The sequence below is a fragment of the Trichosurus vulpecula genome, chromosome 3 (assembly GCF_011100635.1).
Source record: "Trichosurus vulpecula isolate mTriVul1 chromosome 3, mTriVul1.pri, whole genome shotgun sequence".
Taxonomy (NCBI): Eukaryota; Metazoa; Chordata; class Mammalia; order Diprotodontia; family Phalangeridae; genus Trichosurus; species Trichosurus vulpecula.
In genome coordinates this window covers 135,955,355-135,976,070 of record NC_050575.1, presented here as the reverse complement: position 1 = coordinate 135,976,070, position 20,716 = coordinate 135,955,355, and the positions used below count along the sequence as shown (strand labels likewise).

General features: G+C 42.8%; 1 protein-coding gene across 1 annotated transcript in view; it reads right to left on the bottom strand.

Annotated features, from left to right (window-relative positions):
• Window positions 1–15,694, bottom strand: part of PEPD (peptidase D) — a 251,321-nt gene extending 235,627 nt beyond the window's left edge. The window contains exon 1 of the mRNA XM_036749271.1: window positions 15,592–15,694. Coding sequence (XP_036605166.1) covers window positions 15,592–15,608 — 17 coding nt within the window. The 5' untranslated portion in view covers window positions 15,609–15,694. The remainder of the gene's footprint in view (window positions 1–15,591) is intronic.
• Window positions 15,695–20,716: the final 5,022 nt, after the last annotated feature.

Sequence of the window (20,716 nt, the reverse complement as noted above, 5' to 3'; positions counted from 1 at the left end):
AGCTCAACACTGCTAAATTCACCACCAAGCAGCTAACTCAAACCTTGATTGACTCACCTCCCTCTGCCTCTTCTCCCTTAGGTTTGTAGGGCAGAGTTCAAACTCCTCCCAAAGCCTAAAGGACAGATATAATGTTTTCCTTTTTGGACTATAAGCTTATTGAGGGCAGGAACTGTCTTCTTAATAATTGTATCCCTAGTACTTAGCAGAGTACCTGGCATGTTATAGGTGTTTAATAAATGCCCATTGGATTGGATTGAAAATAACATGTGCACGCAGAATAAATACAAGATATATACAAAGTAAAAACTGTGGTGAGGAACATTGGCAGCTGGAGATATTAAGAAAGATCTGAAGTAGGAGATTCAAGGCTCAACCTGAGCCTTGAGGGAAGCTGGGGATTCTAAAAGATGAAAGGGAGAAGGAGGTACATTCCCAGCATGGGAAGAGTCAGCCTGTGTAAGGGCAATAGGAAATGGAATGTATGCAAGAAACAGCAAATAGTGCAGGGTACAAGAAGCAAAGTAATAAGTAATAAACCTGGAGAAGTAAGCTGCTTGCAGCCAGATTGTGAAGTGCTTAAACATCAAACAGGGTAGTTTGTATTTTATATAAAGGGCAAGAGGAAGCCACTGGTGCTTTTTCCTCAAATGTTATTGACAGAGGGTGTCTGGGTCTTTACCAATACTTTCTAAATATTACATGACACCAAATTTAATACCTTCTCCAACCTAAAATCTAAAGATGCCTTCAGTCAACATATACTGAGCACCTATTGTGTTACTTAGCAATCAATACAGGGAAAATCAAATGTATATAGAATGCATATCATCCAGATTATAGCATACAGTTGGACAGGTGGCCTAGGAGTTAGTTTCTCAGTATATTTATCTTGTGATATATATTGCAGACACTGCAAGGGAACAATGATCTGGGCCCAGAATTGGTTACACTGCATTTGGGAATCTGAATGAAGAAGCACTGGGCTAAGTTCTGGAGACATAGGTGGAAAACTAAGTCAGTCTCTGCTCCCAAGGAGCTTACCTCCTAATCGGGGGACACAACACATACAGGAAAATTCAGTTTCAAGGCAGACAGAAAGGCCTGGTGGTACTGAGGATAGGGTAGATGGCAAGGTCCAGGGCTCCTCAGGTGTATGATCTAGACATGTGGCAATGCTAGAGGTGTTTGCAAGGGGTAAGGGTAAAGTCAATGGTTCTCCATCTTACTGGGAAGGATTGCAGCTGCTAACTTCCCAATCATCCAAGCCGTACGGGTGGGTAGGTGGGTCATGTTCATTCAGAGAAGTGAAGGAGGAGGATGTTGAGAGGGAGCCCACCTCTCAAAGTGGGTCAAGGCGGTGATGATGGTAGTTTGACCTTCCTGACCTTGCCCCTTCTCTCCCTTTGGATACCAGGTGCCTTACGGCTTCAGCTAGGCTGGTTTGTCTGCTGCGTGTGGCAGTTGCGGGGGACTGCTGACACCAAAAGGCACTAGACTTGAAGTATTGATATTCTCAAGGGTTTGGGGTTCAGGATCCTACACTGTCTCCATCAAGGTCTAAGGAAACATGGTGGTCTAGGTGGTAGGTGCCTTGATCCATCAGCTAAGCTGACTTGCCTGCCTCATGTGTGGCAGTTGGTGGGGATGGCTGGCACCTTCTCCACTGGTCCTTCTCCTGCATGTCACCGTGGGGGCTAGGCTAGAAGCAGGACTGGTGGCTGAGATGTACGGTCATGCCCAGGGCTCTTGTGTTTATCTGCCTATTTATTGGTGGCAAATGATCAATAGTTATTGCTGGTGGTGATGAGGAAGGTGGGCTCCCTCTCAACAATGATTTCTACTCTTACTGATGGCTTTGGGGGCTGGAAGCAGGTCTGGTAGTTTGGAGGACACTAGTATTTTCAAGGTTCTTGAGACCAGGTCCAGAAGCGTTCCCATAAGGGACTGAGGGGAAATGGTGGTCAAGGTGGTGGTGGTGGTCTGACTTGCCTGGCACTGGAAAGGCACTTCCCTCTACCCCTCAGTCTCCCCGCACACCCATAAGGTTCGATAGAGAAGGTGTCTCTAAATTATAAAGGGCCTGGAAAGTCAGGCAGTGAGTTTAAATTTGACATGCTAGGCCTACTGAATGTTCCTGGGTGGCAAAGGACATGGTCAAAGCAGCACTTTAGACTTTAGTGCCTACTATGTTCTAGTCACTGTCCCAAGAATGGGAGATACAAAGGCAAAAAAGAAACAGTCCCATCCCTCAAGAATATGACCTCCTACCAGGGGACACAACATAGATATAAGTAAGTATATACAAAATAAATGCCAGGAAATTGAAAAGGCAGGGCTAGGAATTGAGAGGATGAGGAAAGGCCTCCTGAGGGGGGCAGCTCATGAGCGTAGAAGGAATCCAGAGATTCTCTTTGACAATAATAAGGAGAAAATGTAGTCCAGAGACAGGAAATGGACAAATAAGAAGGCCAATTTGGCTGGATTATAGAGTGCAGAAAGGAGAGGAGGAAAAAGAGAATGAGGAAACAAGAATCAGGGAGGCCAACTAAGACCAGGCAGGAGTGATGCCTGTACATCATATCCTAAGGAAGAAGTCTTTCCTGAGAGTGACCCCACTCCCATACAGAACATGCCCTCAAGACTTCAAGACTTCAATCTGTTTCACCACAGCTTCTTTTACCTAGAAGAAACCAAATATTCTTGCCAGTTCAAAAATTTGTGAAAATCCTCAATGGAACAGAAAATAAACCCCTGCTAACTAGAACAGGAGCTCTAATGACTGGCCCATAGAGTACTGAAGAATTCATCTAATCCAATGCCTCACTTTATAGGAAAGGAAATCCCAGTTCAGGGAGGTCATGTGACTTGTCCGAGGTTACACTGGTAGGAACCATCAAGGTGAGACCGGAAGCCAGGCCTACTGATTCTGGAGCCTGTGGCCTTTTCATTGTACCCTGCTGCCTCCCCACTTACTCCAAGTGGGGATCTGTGGGGAGACAGGCCATGTTTCTTCCAAACTTAACCTTTCCCTACAGCTGTAGTTCAGGGACCTGAAGATGAGGATGCTTAGACAAGCTGGATTCTTTAAAATCAAAATAGCATTTTCATGTCTTTTGTTCCTTGCCTACCCACACAAACTTGTAGAGAGAGACCATGAGCTGGGCCTACCACTGTCACCCTGAGGAATGTGGACTTGTTTGTCTTACTGTAGGCATTATAGACCAGGATATGTCAAGGGAATTGATCTTGTTAGATAGAAGGACAGAAACAAAGTAGAAAGGAATTTATTTAGAAAACAAAAAACATTGCTTCACTATGTGGTAAGAGCCAGCCAACAGACACAATCACAGTGACCAATATCAAATTGGCTCAAATTCCTTCAAAAATTCTCCTCTCCTATTTCATTAAAGTTCATCATAGGAGGCAGACAGAAAAAATGAGTTTCTGAAGACTAGAAGACTGGATAGAGAGGTTACATATTAAGCCCCAAATGCAGTTTTAAGGGTTTAAGCGTTATACAACAGGAGTTGCAGGGGAAGTTACACCAATCAATCCGGATCCACCATAATGAATAGCAAAGGCAATCAATTCAAGTGAAAAAAAAAAAAAAACGGTTTTAGCAGCCCAAAATACAAAAACAGTGCCAAGGCCCCCAATATTAAGGGTATAGAGAGGTGATGTTTTCTTGGAACAAAGGAAGAAAAGAGACTAAGTTCAATTATTAGAACCAAAGACTGTTTAAGGTGGAAGGGGGCTCTCAGAGTTCATGCAGTTCAACCCCTCATTTCAGAGAGGAATAACTGAGGCAACAGAGAAGACACATAACTTGCCGGGGGTCACATGACTAGTTAAAGGAACCCCACTTTCCCAATTCCCAATGCAATGTAAAGTCTACTATATATCAATCAAGGGGCTTCAAAACAACTTAACATTTGGAACTTTTATGCTCCCAAGTTAAAAAAAAAAGAGCAGGGAGTTTAGAAAGAGGCCAATTTTTTAAAGACCACCTTTAACTAGCAGAGATTTTTTAAATGAATTTTTCTTTAGAACCTGTTGAGTTTAAAGAGGGAGAGAACAGTGAAGCTGTTTTTTATTAACTTCATTGATTTTGAACTGATTTTTCTCTTCAACTCAATAAAAAGTGTTTTAAAAATTAACTTCACTAGATTTTGTGCCTTGAATTGAGCTTTCCTCTGAATGCTTCTCTGTATGTAGGCCTTTTCAGATATAAAGAGTCCTGCCCTTTTATTTGAGATATGAAGTTTTTTAGGTTGTAAAGGCGATTCATACTTCAGATAAAGGAAAGACAGGATAACAGAATCCCAGAGCTAGAAGGGACCTCCAAAGGGCAATTGGTACCTGAACATTTAGAAATCCCTTCTACAACATTCTAGACAAACAGCCAGCCAGCCAGCATCCACTTAAAGACCTCCAGTGATAAGAAATCCACTTTGTTGCTCCTGATCCTGGCCTCTGAGGCCAAGCAGAATAAATCTAATACATCTTCCACATGAATTCCTTGTAAACACTTGAAGACAGCTATGACATTCCCCCTACGCCTTCTTTTCTCTAGGCTAACCATACCTAGCTTTTTCAACCAATCCTCATATGGCATAAATTCAATTGTTTTCGTCAGTCTGGCTGCCCTCCTCTGCATACACTCCAGCTTATCAATGTCTCTCCTAAAATATGGCACCCAGAACCAAACACAAGATTGCAAATGTCTGACCAGGACAGGGTACAGTAAGCCTCTCACCTCTTTTATCATGGATATCAGACCTCTCTTAATGCAGTATGAGACTTAGCTTTACTTGAAGACAGATAACCACATTCCCTAAAATTCTTCTCCAAAGTCCCTTCTGAAACTGGAGAATTTTGTGAAAACCAATCCAACAATAAGGACCTCATTTGGAAAAAAAAAAAGAGAAGCTACTCATACTACCTGTAGCCATTTCCCTCCATCCACAGCACAGGCACCCTCACCTGACTTACCACCACATCTTCCATCACTGCCCCTTCTCCCTCAGACTTGATCTTGATTCTAACCTACAGTATGCAATGATACAGCTGCTGTCTCCTTCCAAGGCAGGGGAGAAAAGGGAGACAGGGAGACAGAAAAGCAAAGCTGCAACTTGCTAAGACTTGGGCTGCTGCCAGCTGAGTAGAAAGGGCATCCTTCCCATTACCCTTCTTTAACTGGAAACACAGACATTGCCCCCATGCTGTTGTCATGAAGCCACCAAGTCTGTCATCATGAGTCCTGGAGGTGAGAAGGGATGAACACTTATGGTTGCAAATGCATTTGGTCACTATTGGGCATTTTCTGACAGAAACCCAATGCTGACAACTCTAACTTAAGTACCTGTCAATTCAATTCCCTTTAATCTTCTCTCAGTAGGAACCCCCTAACCAGCAGAACTCCCATCATTTTTACATTCACATCAATCAAGACGAACAGAGATGGAAAGGCTTATTTTTGATCCCTGCTCTAAGTCAAATCCACTACGTGATCAGAGACCTAGGTGCCTAAGTCTGCGTCCTATTCTTCCTGCTGGGGCTCAGGCAGTCTTGGAATAAGGCTATCACGGAGCCAGAGACCCACCTGGCCAAGATGATCAAGTGGACCATCTGGGTACACAGCAGTGCTTCTCACTTGTTTCTGCTATTTAATGAGGGATCTAAGATCTTAAAGTTCCAACCAAGGAACAGGCTGCCACGAATTCAGCTGAGAGAGCTCATGCATGAAGTCTTCACTACCCAAGGTACCAGTACTGTATGTGTCTGACAAGACAGAAATGAGGGAATGAGGAGATCCTGCCTTGACTGTGTTGATCCAGGAAGTAATGCAAAAGTCTACAATCACATTTCTTAAAAGTTAACAAGCAATTACTAAGCGCCAACTATACGCCAAGCACTATACTAAACATTACTGAACATACAAAGAAAGTCAAAAGACAGTCTCTTTCTCTCAAGGAACTCACAATCTAATGGGAGAGACAATATGCAAACAAATATATAGAAACAAGATATATACAGGTTAAATAGGAAATAATCAAGACAGAAGGTGCTAGCATTAAGGTGGATCAGAAAAGGCTTCTTGCATAAAGTGGGATTTTAGCTGGGACTTGGAGGAATTAGAAAAGAAAGGAGATGAAAATGAAGAGGGAAAGAATGGCAGGCATGGGGGACAGCCAGTGAAAACGCCCCCAGGTGGGAGATGGAGTATCCTGTAAAGGAACAATCAACCAAACATTCAATCAATAAACAGCAAGGAAGGGAGGCCACTGGCACTGGACTGCAAAGTATGTGGAAGGGAGCAAGGTCTAAGAGGACTGGAAATGGAGGAAGGGGCCATGTTCTGAAGGGCTTTAAAAGCCAAATAAAGGATTTTCTTCTTGATCCTTCAGACAATAGAGAACACTGGAATTTGTTAAAGGGGATGGGGCCTGCATGGTCAGACTTACACTTCCTACTGCACATTTACAATTCAGCAACCCAGATACAGACACTACCCCAAAGTCTTCATATAAAACAATCAAAATCCATGCTTCAGGTGACGATCAGCTATGAATGATTCAGCTCTTCTCAGTAACACAATGATCTAAGACAAGTACAAAGGACTCATGAAGGAAAATGCTATCCACATCCAGATGAAGAACTGATGAAGTCTCAATGCAAATCGAAACATACTTTTTTCACTTTATTCTTTTTCGTGGTTTTTTTTCCTTTTGATCTGTTTCTTCTTTCACAACTGTGACTAATATGGAAATATGTTTTACATAATAGCACATGTATAACCTACATCAAATTGCCTACCATTTTCAGAAGAGGGGAGGGAAGGGAGGGAAGGAGAAAAATTTGGAGCTTAAAACCTTGTAAAAACAAATGCTAAAAATTGTTTTGACATGTAATGGGGCGGGGGGGAGAATACTATTTAAAAAATCTACTCTTCAACTCTCTGTGATTCTCTTCTGAGTCTGCTTACTGAAGACTTTTCTCTCTACCTGAAGAGTATTTCTTTGCTTTTCTCTGCTTCCAAAATTGATCACAGGGTTGCACTCAACTACATTATTACTGTACTATGCTGATCTGGCGCCAAGATGGTAAGAGAAGGAGGAGTAACCAAATGACCTCAAGTTCAAGAGCAATGTTCCATCATTTATTACTTATTACAAGACTTTCACGGAAATGACAGTTTGGTTGAAAGCCAATATGTGATTTATCACAATAGAAATCAAAACTCCTCTAGGACCTTACCATCCAAAAAATACAAACCTGACAATTTCCTGCTGCAAACACAGCAAAAGCAACCTAATAAAACATTTATAACTCTATTTTTGTAATGCTTTATTGGTAAGATCACACGCATTCCCTCATGTTTCTGAATCCCACACCTCTCTCCCAAAATCTAAGTCCGGCCCTCCTCCAAATACCTTTTAAAAAGTGATTCTGAAAGAGTGAAAAGTCTGGAAGATCCAAAGAAATACATTTTTAACTAGAGCAAATCAAACCTGTGAAAGGCTGTAAGTAGAGAAGGAACTTGGGACAAAGAATCTACCCTTAAGTCATAGGGAAAAGAGAGAGGAAGAAGTCACCACAAATCACTTCTTTAAAGAGAGCCTACCTTCTGGGCACTCTCACCTCACCTGAAATCAGTAGGATAGCCTTAGCCTAGGCAAAAGGACAAAGGTTCCTTCTAAAGTTTCGGGTAGAAAAAAAGGAGAAAATGGATGCAATGTAAACTAGTACCTAGAGTTGAGTATAAGAAAAGTCAGAGCTACAACCAGAGTTAACTAATGACTACAGTCTCACTGTAACCTAGTTATTTCTTAACATAACAAAAATGGCTTTTGGCAGCTACATAGACCCTAATGACAATTCAGTTTTTAACCTAATCCTATTTCACGGGATTTCACAAAAAGAATTCTTCTATCTTGTCAATTATAGCAAAGCCTCTAACCAGAATGTTCAGGAGATTTTGGAACGTTCATATTAGTTGAATTTAAAATCATTTTGCATTCATCGTTCAACAAACATTTATTAAGCACCTCCTATGTCCTAGGTTTTGTGCTGGGGGGCTATAGACTCAGGGTAATAAGTCTCTGCTTCTCAGGGAACTTATAATTTATTAGACATGATGACAAGGACACAATTAACTATCAGAACATGGTAGAATGTGGTAAGTCCTTTCTATAATTCAGATGAAGGGAGTGATTCGAAGGCTTCATTGGAAGAGGTGGCACTGCAGCTGGGCAATGACAGATGAGTTTCCTAGGCATGTGTTTATATGCATGGGGCTGGGAGAAAGGCATCCCAAGCAGAGTAAACAGAATTGGCTAAGGTAAGGAGGCAAGAAAATGCAAAGCCTGTGCAGAGATGAAGCATAGTCCAAGTTTACCTAGAATATCGACTGTGTAGAAAGGAGAGACAATAAGTGTGAAAAGGCAGGTTAGAGGGGGGGGGGGGGCGGCGAGTAAGAGGTAAAGTGCAAATTACAGAGGTCCTGAATGCCAGGTTGATGAGTATGAACTACAGACAGCAGGGTGCTGAGTTGAAGAATAACATGTTTTAAGTTTTAGGAAGGTGAGCTATGATGTGTGGAACAGGTTAGGGACAGGCTAAGGCAACCAGCAGGGCAGAGGAGAAAGAGCATTTGCTTTGGAGTTAGAAGCTCTTTGGGCCTCAGTTTCCTCATCAGTAAAATGAAGGAGCTGGACTTGAGCTCTAACTCTCTATGACCCTATGACTAGATCCAGGGAGGCTATTGCAACAGTCCAGGCATGCAGGAATGATGGGTGCTCCTGGAGTGGGGGCCACAGGAGCAGAAAAGTGGAGGCAAATCCAGGCAGACATAAGAATGGAGAATGTGATAGGGATAACAAGCCTAGGTGACCAGGTAAATGGTCATTTGCCTCTCGAATTCCTCGGAAGTAAGGAAATTGGGAGAAGCTGATTTGGATTTGTTAAGTATGAAATGACACTGGGACATCCAGGCAGAGGTGATTTGTAGAGAGATGGAAAGGTCAGAGGGTCCAAGGACCAGCCCTGGATGGAGAAAGTGGTTAAGATCAGAGATGCAGATTCAAGAGTCATCAGCATGGAGGTGCTAGTTCTAATTTAAATGCAACATGTATTCCTAACCACTTATCTACAGAGCACTGTGCTAAGGAATACAAAGTTTAGATAAAACATAATCTCTGCTTTAATGGAGCTTACAGTCAAATAAGGAATAAGATACAAAAACAGAATATCATAAAAAAAAAAAAGAATTACATGATAGACACATTATAGAGCTGAAGAACAAAATGTTAACTCAGATCTGAGGGAGAAGGTAGCTACTAACCAAAGAAATCAGAGAAATTTGAAGTTGAAAGGGAAACAGTATAGAAAAGAGCTAGAAAATGAACTGGTCCAGCTCTGCTACTTGCTTCCTATGTGACCTTAATCAACTCCCTTCCCCTCTCTAGGCCTCAGTTGCCTCATCTATTAAATGAAGGTACTGAAGTAATTGCATTTCTAAGGTCTCTCGCAGCTTCAGTCAGTAAGCCTCCTGAAAAGACAAGTGGATGGGGCAGAAGTCAGGGAGGAAGAGAACAGGAAACTGAGGATTCCTGGCCTAGGACCTATCATTCCATTCTGACACACACTAGCACAGTGAGGGACCTGGGATTCAGGCAAGACTGAAAATACAAAACTGAGACTCAAAAGTGACTACTAGACCATAGGAAACTTGTTCCTTCCCTTAAAGAACATTTCATTTCCTGCTGAGTTTGGTCTACTAGAGTGTAGGGTGGGAATGGGAAGAGAAAGATTGTCTTTGCATCTGTGTATCTCAATCCCTTCAACACAAATAGGTATTTAAAATATTTGTTGGATAAATTCTTAAAAGCTACTTCAGAGATGACTTATAATTTACCAATGCCCTTATCTCAGGGTTAAGACATGGCACTTCAAATGTACGTTTCTATTATCTGTGATTCCTGGAATGACAACAGAGGACAATACTTAAAATCATACTTAAAATCATAGATCTATAGCTGGAAGGGACCTCAGAGGCCAAGCCCTTCATTTTACACAGATAAGGAAAGTGAGGACCTGCCCAAGGTCAAAGAAGTAGTGAGTATCAAGAGACCTCTAGGGTTGAGGATCAGAGATCTACATTTGAGTTAAGAAAGTTTGGTCACCAAGGTCCAGCCATTTAAATCCAAAACTTCTGTACCTCTTCTGTGGTGGTAGCAGCAAACTCTCTATTAACTCTTGATTTTGCTGACACTCCCTAGGATGTGGAGGTCTCTCTAGTAGCCTCAACTTCATCAATCCTCTCCATGACCCTCCCTCTACTTCTAGATCATCTGGCCATTTTCAAAATCAGTCCAGTATTCTTGAAAGCAACAGTACTTTACTACAGGTAGTAGGGATATAAATGGATATAAATGCTCACATTTTTATGATGCTTTTATTTACAAATAGCTTTTTTCATAACAATTCTTGCAAGGTAATTTTAATATCCTCATTTAACAGAGAAGGAAGCTGAGACTCAAAATCACACAACTAATAAGTACCAGACAGAATCTTTCTGAACCCAAGACGGCTGACTAATCCTAGGCATGAGGCCTAGAAGCTATGTAAGCAGTTCTCTCTACTTTATCTGGATACATCAGTCTAATCTACTAAATCAAATACAATCTCAACCCAAGGGCCCTTTACCTTCTGTCTCCTTTCCTAGATCTTCCTCCAGATCATGCCCTTAACCATAGGTGTCCTTCAGGGCTCTGACCTGGACCCTCTTTTCTTCTCCCTTTCTACTGAACTATTTGGTGATCTCCTCAGCTCCCACAGATTTAATTACCATCTTTCTGCTGATGATTTTTAAATCTACCCATCCTGCCTCAAACTCTCTGTTGATCTCCAGTCCCACATCTCCAACTGCCTTTCAGACATCTCAAACTGGATGCCCAGTAGACATCTTAAACTCAATATATCCAAAACCAAACTCAGTATCTTTCCCCTAACCCTCCCTAACTCCTACCTTCCTTATTACTATAGAGGGCAATACCATCCTTCCAGTCCTTCAGGCTCGAAACCTAGGCATTACCCCTGGAATCCTCACTATATCTCACCTCCATAACCAAGCTGTTGCCAAGGCCTGTTGATGACTCCTTTTGCAATATTTCTTGAATATGCCCCCTTCTCTCCTCTGATGCCGTCACCACTCTAGTATCAGCCCTCGTCACCTCATGCCTGAAATACTGCAATAGCCCAAGGGTGGGTCTGCTTACCTCAAGTCTCTCCTCACTCCAATCCATTCTCAATTCAGCCACTAAAGTGATTTTCCTAAAGCATAGGTTTGATCATGCCACACATCCTGCCCCCCATACACATACACATACACACACACATACACACACACACACCCCACTCAGTAAATTCCAGTGGCCCCGTCTGTTGCCTCCTTGCTCTGTTTGGCATTCAAAGCCCTTTATAACTTAGCCCCTCTTATTTTTCCAGTCTTCTCATACTTTTACTTCCTGACAAGCACTCTTTAGTTCAGTGACACTGACCTCAAGGCTGTTCTATGAACGAGATACTCCTTCTCTTGATTTGACAGATTTTCTGCAGCTATCTCCCATGCCTGGAACATTCTCCCTCCTCATCTTTCCTAGCTTTCTTTAAGGAACAATCAAAATTCCACCTTCTAAATACCCCAAGCTTAATTTCATTACCTCCACTCTCTTGTGAATTATTTCCTATTTATCCTGTATACAACTTGGTTTGTATATATTTGTATGTTGTCTCTCCCATTTTATTGTAAGCTCATTGGGGGCAGGGAATGTCTTTTGCCCTTTTTTGTAACCCCAGCAGTTAGTATAGCACCTGGCACAGTAAGCACTAAATAAGTGCTTAATGACTGAGACTGATTTTTCCAAAAATCTATGCCCATTTGTCTTTGGGACAAATTTACTCTATAAGTTACCCCAAAAGTCTATTACTTTCCAATTCTTCAAAAATCAAAAATAGTATTCTTCCAAGAGTCTTCCTCTTCCTGGAAGCAACATGTTCTTCGAGCCGCAAGTCACTTTGTCTTCTACCATCATAATCAGAGAGCTATGGAGGTTAACAATCAGAACTCAAGATGGCAAAAAATTCAGCTCATGCAATGAGAGGTGGGGGAGTAGGGATGGGGTATCTTTCATCACAACTGCCTCTCAGTCTAATTGTAACAGACTTCATATTTGTGTGCGCAACCAACGGAAAAAAAGAGCTGAAAGTAACTAAGCCAGGAGAAAGGTCAGTACTTTATACTGAGTGCTAAACTTGGAGTCAGGAAGGCCTGAGTTTGAACCCCATCTTAGACAACTGAATCAATTAATAAGCATTAAGTGTGGTGAATAAGCACTTAACATGTGCCAGGTACTGAGAATAAAGACAAAAGTGAAAAAAGTCTTTGTCCTCAATGAGCTTACACTCTGTTGGGGGATACATTTATATATAGAAAACAAGGTAAATGAACTAGCAGCTGTGAGAATCCACACAGACTTTACAGAGGTGACATCTGAGCTATGTCTTGAAGGAAATTAGGCATTCTAAGAGGCTTACTTAGCTGGGTGACCTTGGGCAAGTGACTTAACTTCTCAGCTTGAGTTTCCTCACCTGTAAAATGACACTTCAGTTCTTTATACTGAGCCCTGGGTCCCTTCTGAGGCTTCCTGCAGATTTACAGCAGGCCCCCTCCAAGATTCCAGAAATTAAATTAAGACTCCTGTCCTAAAGTGTCCAGTGGGCATGACCATTCTACAGATAAGGATATTAGAGCCCACTTAGTAAAAAGGATTCCAGCAGCTCCCTAACTATTAGGCCATATCCAAGCTTCTCTCCGCTGCGGCAGATGCCTGAGACCACCTTTGCTGTCATGTCTCTCTTTCAGGACCTATACATGGAAATCCTCGATGAAATGAAAGTGGAAGCCAAAAGATCTGAGTGTAAGTCATGCTTTTGCCACTGACTCAGTAGTCAACTTCGAGTAAATCACTTCCTTCCTTTAGGACCAAAAAGGCTTAGGGCTGGAAGAGACCTTAAAGATCAACCAGTCCAACTCTTATTTTAAAGAGAAGAAAATGAGGCTCAGAGACATAAAGTGAGTTTTCCAAGATCAAAATAACAAAAAGTGGATTAGGGACCTGCAATGCGAAGAGGACTGATAAAAGGGAGACTTAAAAGTTTAGACAATTTCAATCCCTGCAGTCAAGGCAGTTATAATGCTATATATTACATAACAAGCACAACAGAGAGGTGCAAACTAATCGGGGCAAGAAATCTTGAGGAGTTACTAAAGAAAATTTCCTGGTGGAGAGAGCATTTGAGCTACACAGCTAATAGGCAACAGAACCAGAATTTGAACCCAGGTCTTCTGACTTCAGGAATGGTGTGATCTCCTCTAGGACAGGCAGACTCTTTATTTTTTTCATTCGTACAAAAAGAGGAGTTTGGACTCAATCAACATTAATAAAGCACCTACCAAGTGTCAGGCACACGCAGCAGGGGGATACAAAAAGATACAAAAGAAGTCTCTGCCCTCAAGGAGCTAACCATCTAGTAGGGGAGATAATATGCAAACATATATACAAAACAAGCTGTAGAGGATAAATAGAAAATAATTAACATATGAAAGGCACTAGAAATAAGAGGAGCTAGAGACAGCTTTCTGTAAAAGGTAAGATTTTAGAGGTCAGTTGATCAAACAGAGAGAGAGCATTCTAGGCATAGGGGACAGCCAGAGAAAATCCCTGGAGCCAAAAGATGGAGTGTCTCATTCATGGAACAGACAGATCAGCATTACTGAAGAGTACATGTCAGGGAGTAAAGTGTAAAGAGACTGGAAAGGTAGGAGGAGCTAAGTTTTGAAGGGCTTTGAATGCCAAACTGAGCAAGGAGACAACAGGGAGCTATTGGAGTTTACTGAGGTGAGGAGGAGATGGCACAGGAGAACCTGTGCTTTAGGAAAATAACTTTAATTGCCAAATGGAGGGTGGATTGGAGTAAGGAGACCCTTGAGGTAGACAGATCCACCAGTGGGCTATTGCAATAATCCAGGCATGAAGTGATAAGGGCCTACTTCACAGTGGTGGCAATGTCAGAAGAGGGAAGAGGGTGTATTTAAAAATGTTGCAAAGGAGGAATCAACAGGCCTTGGCAACCGCTTGGATATGAGAGATGAGAGAGTGAGGAGTCCAGGATAACCCCTAGGTTTCAAGCCTGAAGGACGATACAGTAATAGGGAAGGTGGAAAGGGTTTAGATAATGAGTTTGGTTTTGGATGTACTGAGTTTGAGAGATCTACTCAGCATCCAACTTGAGATGTCTGAAAGACAGTTGAAGATGTGAAACGAGATCAAAGGAGAGTTTGAGGCAGGAGGGCAAATTTGAAAATTATCAGCATAAGGATGACAATTAAATCCATGGGAGCTGATGAGATCACCAAGTGATGTAGTAGAGAGGGAGAGTAAAAGAGGTCCCCGAAGGACAAGGCAAGATCTATGAAGAAAAGGGAGAAGAACCAGGAGAAAGCAGTTTCCCAAAAACCTAAAGAGAACAGTTATCAAAGAGGAGTGATCAACAGTGTCAAAGGCTGCAAAAGCTCATTGAACTTGGCAACTAAGAGATCATTAGTAACTTTGGAGAGAGCAGTTTCAGTGGAATGAATAGGGTCAGAAGCCAAACTGTAAAGGGTTAAAAAGTGAGAGGACAGAAAGTAAATGCCCTTGAGGTGGCTGGCATTTTTAAGGAGGCTGGATAAAAAGGGTCGTGGAGATACAGGACATAGCTGGTGGGGATGCAAGGGTCAAGTTTTTTCCAAGATGCTGGTGACACGGGCGTGTTTGTAGGAAGCAGGAAACGAGCCATTAGACAGGGAGAGACTGAAAATAAGTGAAAGAGCAGGGAGGACATAGTATCGATCTGCTGGAGGAGATGGGATGGAATAAGGTCTCTTGAACAAGTAGAGAGGACAGCCTTGATAAGGAGTAAGGCAACTTCATCATTTGAGACTAGGGAAAAGGAGGAGATAGCAGTAGGAAGAGAGGGGAAAAGAGGAAGCTCATGGTGAATGGCCTCAATTTTTTCTGTAAAATTTGAGGCAAGATTCTCAGCAGAGAGTGGGGGGGAGGGGAGCCATGAGAAGTTTGAGAAAAGATGAAAAGATTTGGAAGAGCCTCGATGCTGAGATCTTTTAAGCTCTGGTGTTCTGAGTGAGAACGTTAGCTTGAAAGGGATTGGGAGGACGCGGGGAGGGAGAGATAGATATATTCACACGCACAAAAATATACACAAACACATATGCAGGCACCCCTCCGGCCCCGCAACTCTCTCCATTCCCGGAAGCGGAGAACGAAGCAAGGGGCGGGGGTGATGGTGGTGAAGGGGCGGTAGCAGCCAATGGTTCCCCAGGATCCCCGGAAAGCACCCTACACCCTACACCCTCCCTGACAGCTGGTCCCGGGTGTCCCCGCGCCTTCAGGCAGCTCCAGGACCGAGGGCGTCCGGGGATTCCCGAGAAGCCAACGCAGAGAGGGCTTTGGACTCCGCACTTACCCCACGGCCTCAGCCATGTTAGCCCAGATGTGCAGTCGCTCGTCACGTGCTCCGAGGGGACGGTCAGCTGACCAGAGGTTTTTCTGTGAGCCCTGAGAGAGGGGGAGGGGTGGGATTCCTCCTGGGTCTCATGGGATTGGGCTTTAGGATGAGAGGTGGGGATGTGGGCGGGTCTAGAACGTAGAGGCTCTCCCCGAAGTGTGAGTTGTAGTGCTTCAGGAACAAACAGTACACAGGACCGCGGCTCGCGGGGAGGGGCCACTCCTGGGGGCGTGGCTATGGTTGGAACGCCGACCTGCGGGGGCTGTGGGAGGGGCTAATGCTTGAGGGCGGGGCTGATCCTTGGAATTGGAGTCCTGCCTGAGCTCTCCATCTAGATATGTTGCGCCCAGCCAGGCATACCCTGGTGAATGTTTAGCCACTGGCTCTCTGGGGAGAAAAAAATGCGTGTGTGCGTGTGCGCTTGGAACACACTTAAATTTAATCTGCATTATTAACGTTTCCTTCATCACTTTCTTAATTCTCTAGACAATCACCCTGTTGTGGTTCGTGCGCCCCTCCCTCATCAGGCCACCCCCTCCTCAAACCCTTTGCCACGAAACTGCCCCAAACCCTATCTTTCCCCAGCTCCACTTTACAGAGTTCACTGAAGCTCCTCGGGAGGAGGCAGGGATTACTGGCCATCACCAACAAGAGCCAGAACGGGCCCAGAGTTCAGATCGCCTGGCTCGTAGCCAGAGGTATACTGATACGCGTTTAACAACCAGCTCTTTGGGGAGAGGGGGAACTCGCGATACATTTTAAAATTTAATATACATTGTTGACATTTTCTCCATCACTTTCTTAAGTCTACACAATCAACAAATGAATAAATCAAGACCTGATTTGTAGTGTTTACCGATTTCTGAGGTGAAATGTTCACACTGAAAATTTAACAATCAGTTTTGGAGAGCCAATTTCAGCTGGCTCCAGCACCCTCCTGCTCCAGCCCATTGCCTTCTCTCCCAACCCCAACTGCTTCTGCTCAGGACAATCACAAAGTCTACCATAATGATAGTACTTCGAACACATTATCTCTTTTCATACCCACAGCAATCCTATAAGAGAGGCATTCTCCAAATGAGGGAATAAATTCAGAAAGGTTACACTTAAACTGCTTGTAATTGTAGTAGGTGGTAGTCTAACCCAGGTCTATGGGACTCCTAAGTCCAAAGCTCTTCCCATGCTGAAACCACGCTAAAAATATCTCCTAACTTAGTATGGCTAGTGAATTCTGCCATCCTCTAATTCCCGAGATTCAAAACCGCTGTTTGTTTAAGCAAAAACCCCTTTCCCAGTCCCCATTCCCTAAATTCTAATAACCTCTGGTTCATCCTCAACTCCTCACTATCTCTCTCTCTCTCTCTCTCTCTCTCTCTCTCTCTCTCTCTCTCTCTCTCTCTCACACTCTTGTGCTCGAGCACACGTGCACACACACACACACACACACACACACACACACACACACCCTATATCCAATCTGTCACCCACGCCTATCCATTTTACCTTTGTAACATCTCTCAAATACACACTCCTCTCCTCTGACACTCCCACCCCTCTGGTGTAGACCCTCATCACCTTAAGCCTAGGCTACTACAATAACTTGCTGGTGGATCTACTGGCTTTAAGATCTCTCCTCTCTCCAATCCATCCTCCATTCAGCCACCAAAGTGATTTTCATAAAGCACAGCTCAACAGACTTAAGTGGCTCCCTATTGCCCCCAGGATCAAATCTAAAATCCTCTGTTTAACATACAAAGCCTTTCATAACCTAGCCCTCTCCTACCTTTCCAATCTTCTTATAACTTTACTTTCTAATATATACCCTTTGATTTAGTGATACTGGCCTCCGACATTCGAACTCTTGGCTCTAGGCATTCTCTCTGGCTGTCCTCTATACCTGGAATGATCTCCTTCTTCATCCATACCTACTGACCTCCCTGGCTTCCTAATTTCAACTAAAACCTCACCTTCTACAGGAAACTTTTCCCAATACTTCTGAAATCTAATGCCTTCCCTCTTTTAATTTTTTCCCATCCATCCTATATATAGCTTGTTGTCTCCCCAATTAGATTGTAAGCTCCTTGAGGGCAGGAACTGTCTTTTCCCTCTTTTCTTATCCTCAGTGCTTGACAGAGTACCTGGCGCAGCTTAATAAATGTTTATTGATGACTGGTTCCACTGACTAGTTCAGCTACCCACCTTAGATTTTGCCATCAGTCACCTCAGAACTACTCTATGTCCAAAATCCCCAACTCTTAAATTTCCTTTTCTAATCACCATCTCTTGTCCTTACACCTCTCTAACCACTTCCCTCCTGTAACATATAAAAAGTTTGAGAGACACAGTTTCTGGGTAATCATTTTATTAATTATTGCTAGTGGATAATTAATAAAAGGGGTCAGTGGCATTCTTGAATGCCAAAGACCCCCTCATGGAACCTACTCAATGCTCATACACCCTTGGAAGAGTGGATATGCCTGACAGTAGAAATCAACTCTGATTGTTGACAATTAATGAGATAATGAATATTATAATGAGAGATGGGCTTATTCTAATGAGGGATTGGGGGATGTGACTCTGATCACTCAGTCTTGGACAAAGAGATTTATCTCTTATCCAGACTATCCCAACTAGGGCAATCTAGACAAAAGGTACTCAGACTATAAAAAACAAAGGACCAGATTTCACTGGACTAGAATCTCTTTACCTTTTGATCAGATCCAAGTTTTCCCAGTGGGTCTGACCAAGATTTCATCTCTTTATCAGTCCTGCCCTTCAAAGGCTGACTGAACAGTCTACAGGGAATGAGGAAATAGAAGGGCAGAAAGCCTTAGTCCTAATTCAATAATTGTTTATTAACATAAGAAATCATCTCTAAACTTGCTGCTATTGCTCCTCTTAATGACCTCTGGCCCCAGAGGCCTCCCTGTTCCCCTATTTTATCACCCTTCTTCTGGCTTCATTTCCCTTCCATCATGATCAAGACTTTGTAGTTAACCAGCTTAACTATCCTTCATCCTTGAATCTCTTCTCCCCTTGATCATGCATTGTTGATATCCTGCTAATCCTTAACCCTGGATTACTCTCACTCACTGTCCAATTTTTCTGTTCCTACTTCCCAGAGGCTGGAGGATATTAGAAGTAATGAAAGTATGCATGCTGGATGGATTCACTGTAAATTCATGTCATATAGCCTCAACTGAGCATTCACTAGGACAATGGCAGTTCTTTTGTTCATATCTGATCATACTTTCCACAACAATCATTTCAAAACATCTCCCCAATATTCATGCACCCTACTAAATTTTCACCTTACTCTCTCCTAGCAGATTACCTCATTTGAGAAAAATGGAAGCTATTCATCATAAATTCCCTATCTCCCCTCCTCCACATCAGTCTTTGCCATCTTCTCCTTTGTACCAGGCTCAGTTGGTTAGATGGTTCTTCTCTTTTCCAAGGCTAAATCCTCTGTTTGTGCCCTGGATCCCATTTCCTTCTCTCTTCTTCAGGAGTTTGCCCCACTGATCTCTCTAAATTATCTCACTTGGTAATCTAAACAGTTCCAATGAGTTCAGTTGTCATTTCTAAGCAGATGACTATCAGATCTATATATCCAGGCCATCTCCTCCCTAAGTTCTAGTCCTAGACCACCAAATTCCTACTACATATTTCAAACCAGATCATGATAGCCATTTCAAATTTAGCACATGCAAAACTCATTCCAACATGACTCTCAATTCATTATTCTTCCAAATATCTCTATCAATGCCAAGGGCAACATTATCCGTTCAATTACCCAGGTTCACAACCTTAGTTAGCTTCATTCTTGACTCCTCAGTCTCATTTTTTTCCAATCAATTGCCAATCTACCTTCACAACATCTTTGTAATATTTCCTTCTCTTCATTCCCACACCTACCACCTCAGTTCAGGTTCTTATCACCTTTTTCCTCCACCATTTCCAAAACCTCCTAATTGGCCTCCCTGTTTTGTGTCACCTCTCTCTAATCCATTCCCCTCCATAGCTCTGTATCACCACACTCTTAGATTCAATAGACTCCAGTGTCTTCTTATTACCTTCAGAATCAAATATAAAGTACTTTGGCATTTAAAGTTCTTCACAATCGGGCCTTTTCCTACTTTTCCAGTATTCTTATACTCTTTTCCCTTCCACAATTATGATACAGACATTCTGTTCTTTGTATATGTCACTCCATCTGCTACCTCCATGCCCTTGTACAAGCTGTCCCCCATGTTTGGAATGCCCTTCTTCACCAGTGACTCTTAGAGTCTCAAGCTTTTTTCAAGCTTCAGCTCAGCTGCCATTTGTTGATTGTTTATTCCTTTCCCTCTCATCTTCAGTTTCTCCTCTGATTTCTTCTTTTCTCCTACAAACATGTTCAGTTCACTCAATCCTCAAAAATCTTCCCTTGACCCTGCCTTCTTTTCAATCTGTCAGCCTATATCTCTTCTTCCTTTCAAGCAACTTAGATTTTAAAGATAAGTGTACAAAAAATGGAAACAAGACCAGGGAGAGGTGAAGCCAAGATGGCAGAGTAGAAGGAAGTATAACTAGTCCTTCTGCCCCACACATGCAAAACTTCCCTAAGAAAATCTACAAAATGTGCCAAATTAATCCTAATTGGGACATCCAAGAAAAAAAATTTACAATGAATCGTATTTCCAGCCCAACTCAGCATAGGCAGACAGACAAATAGATCGACAGACACTAGGGAAAGGAACTGGTCAAGTGCATGCTCTGAGTGAAAAAAGAGGTCCCTGATCTAGCAAAGAGGGACCTAAACTTGTGTAGGGTACAGGAACAGGGTCAACTGGTGACTGTCACTTACCATCCAGTTCTGGGTCATGGATCCAGCGTGGACTGATGAGGGGAGCCTGTGCTTAGGAATGATGTTCCAGGGTAACAATGGTCACAAGAGCTAGGCTCTATACATGAGCAAAGAGCAAGTTTAGAAGCAAGCAGCAGCTATGTAGTTCTGACTCCAGGAGTAGAGCAAGGTCTCAGGTCTAGTTTTTATTCCTGTCTGAAGCCTACAGCAAAATAACTGGGGCAGGAATCCCAG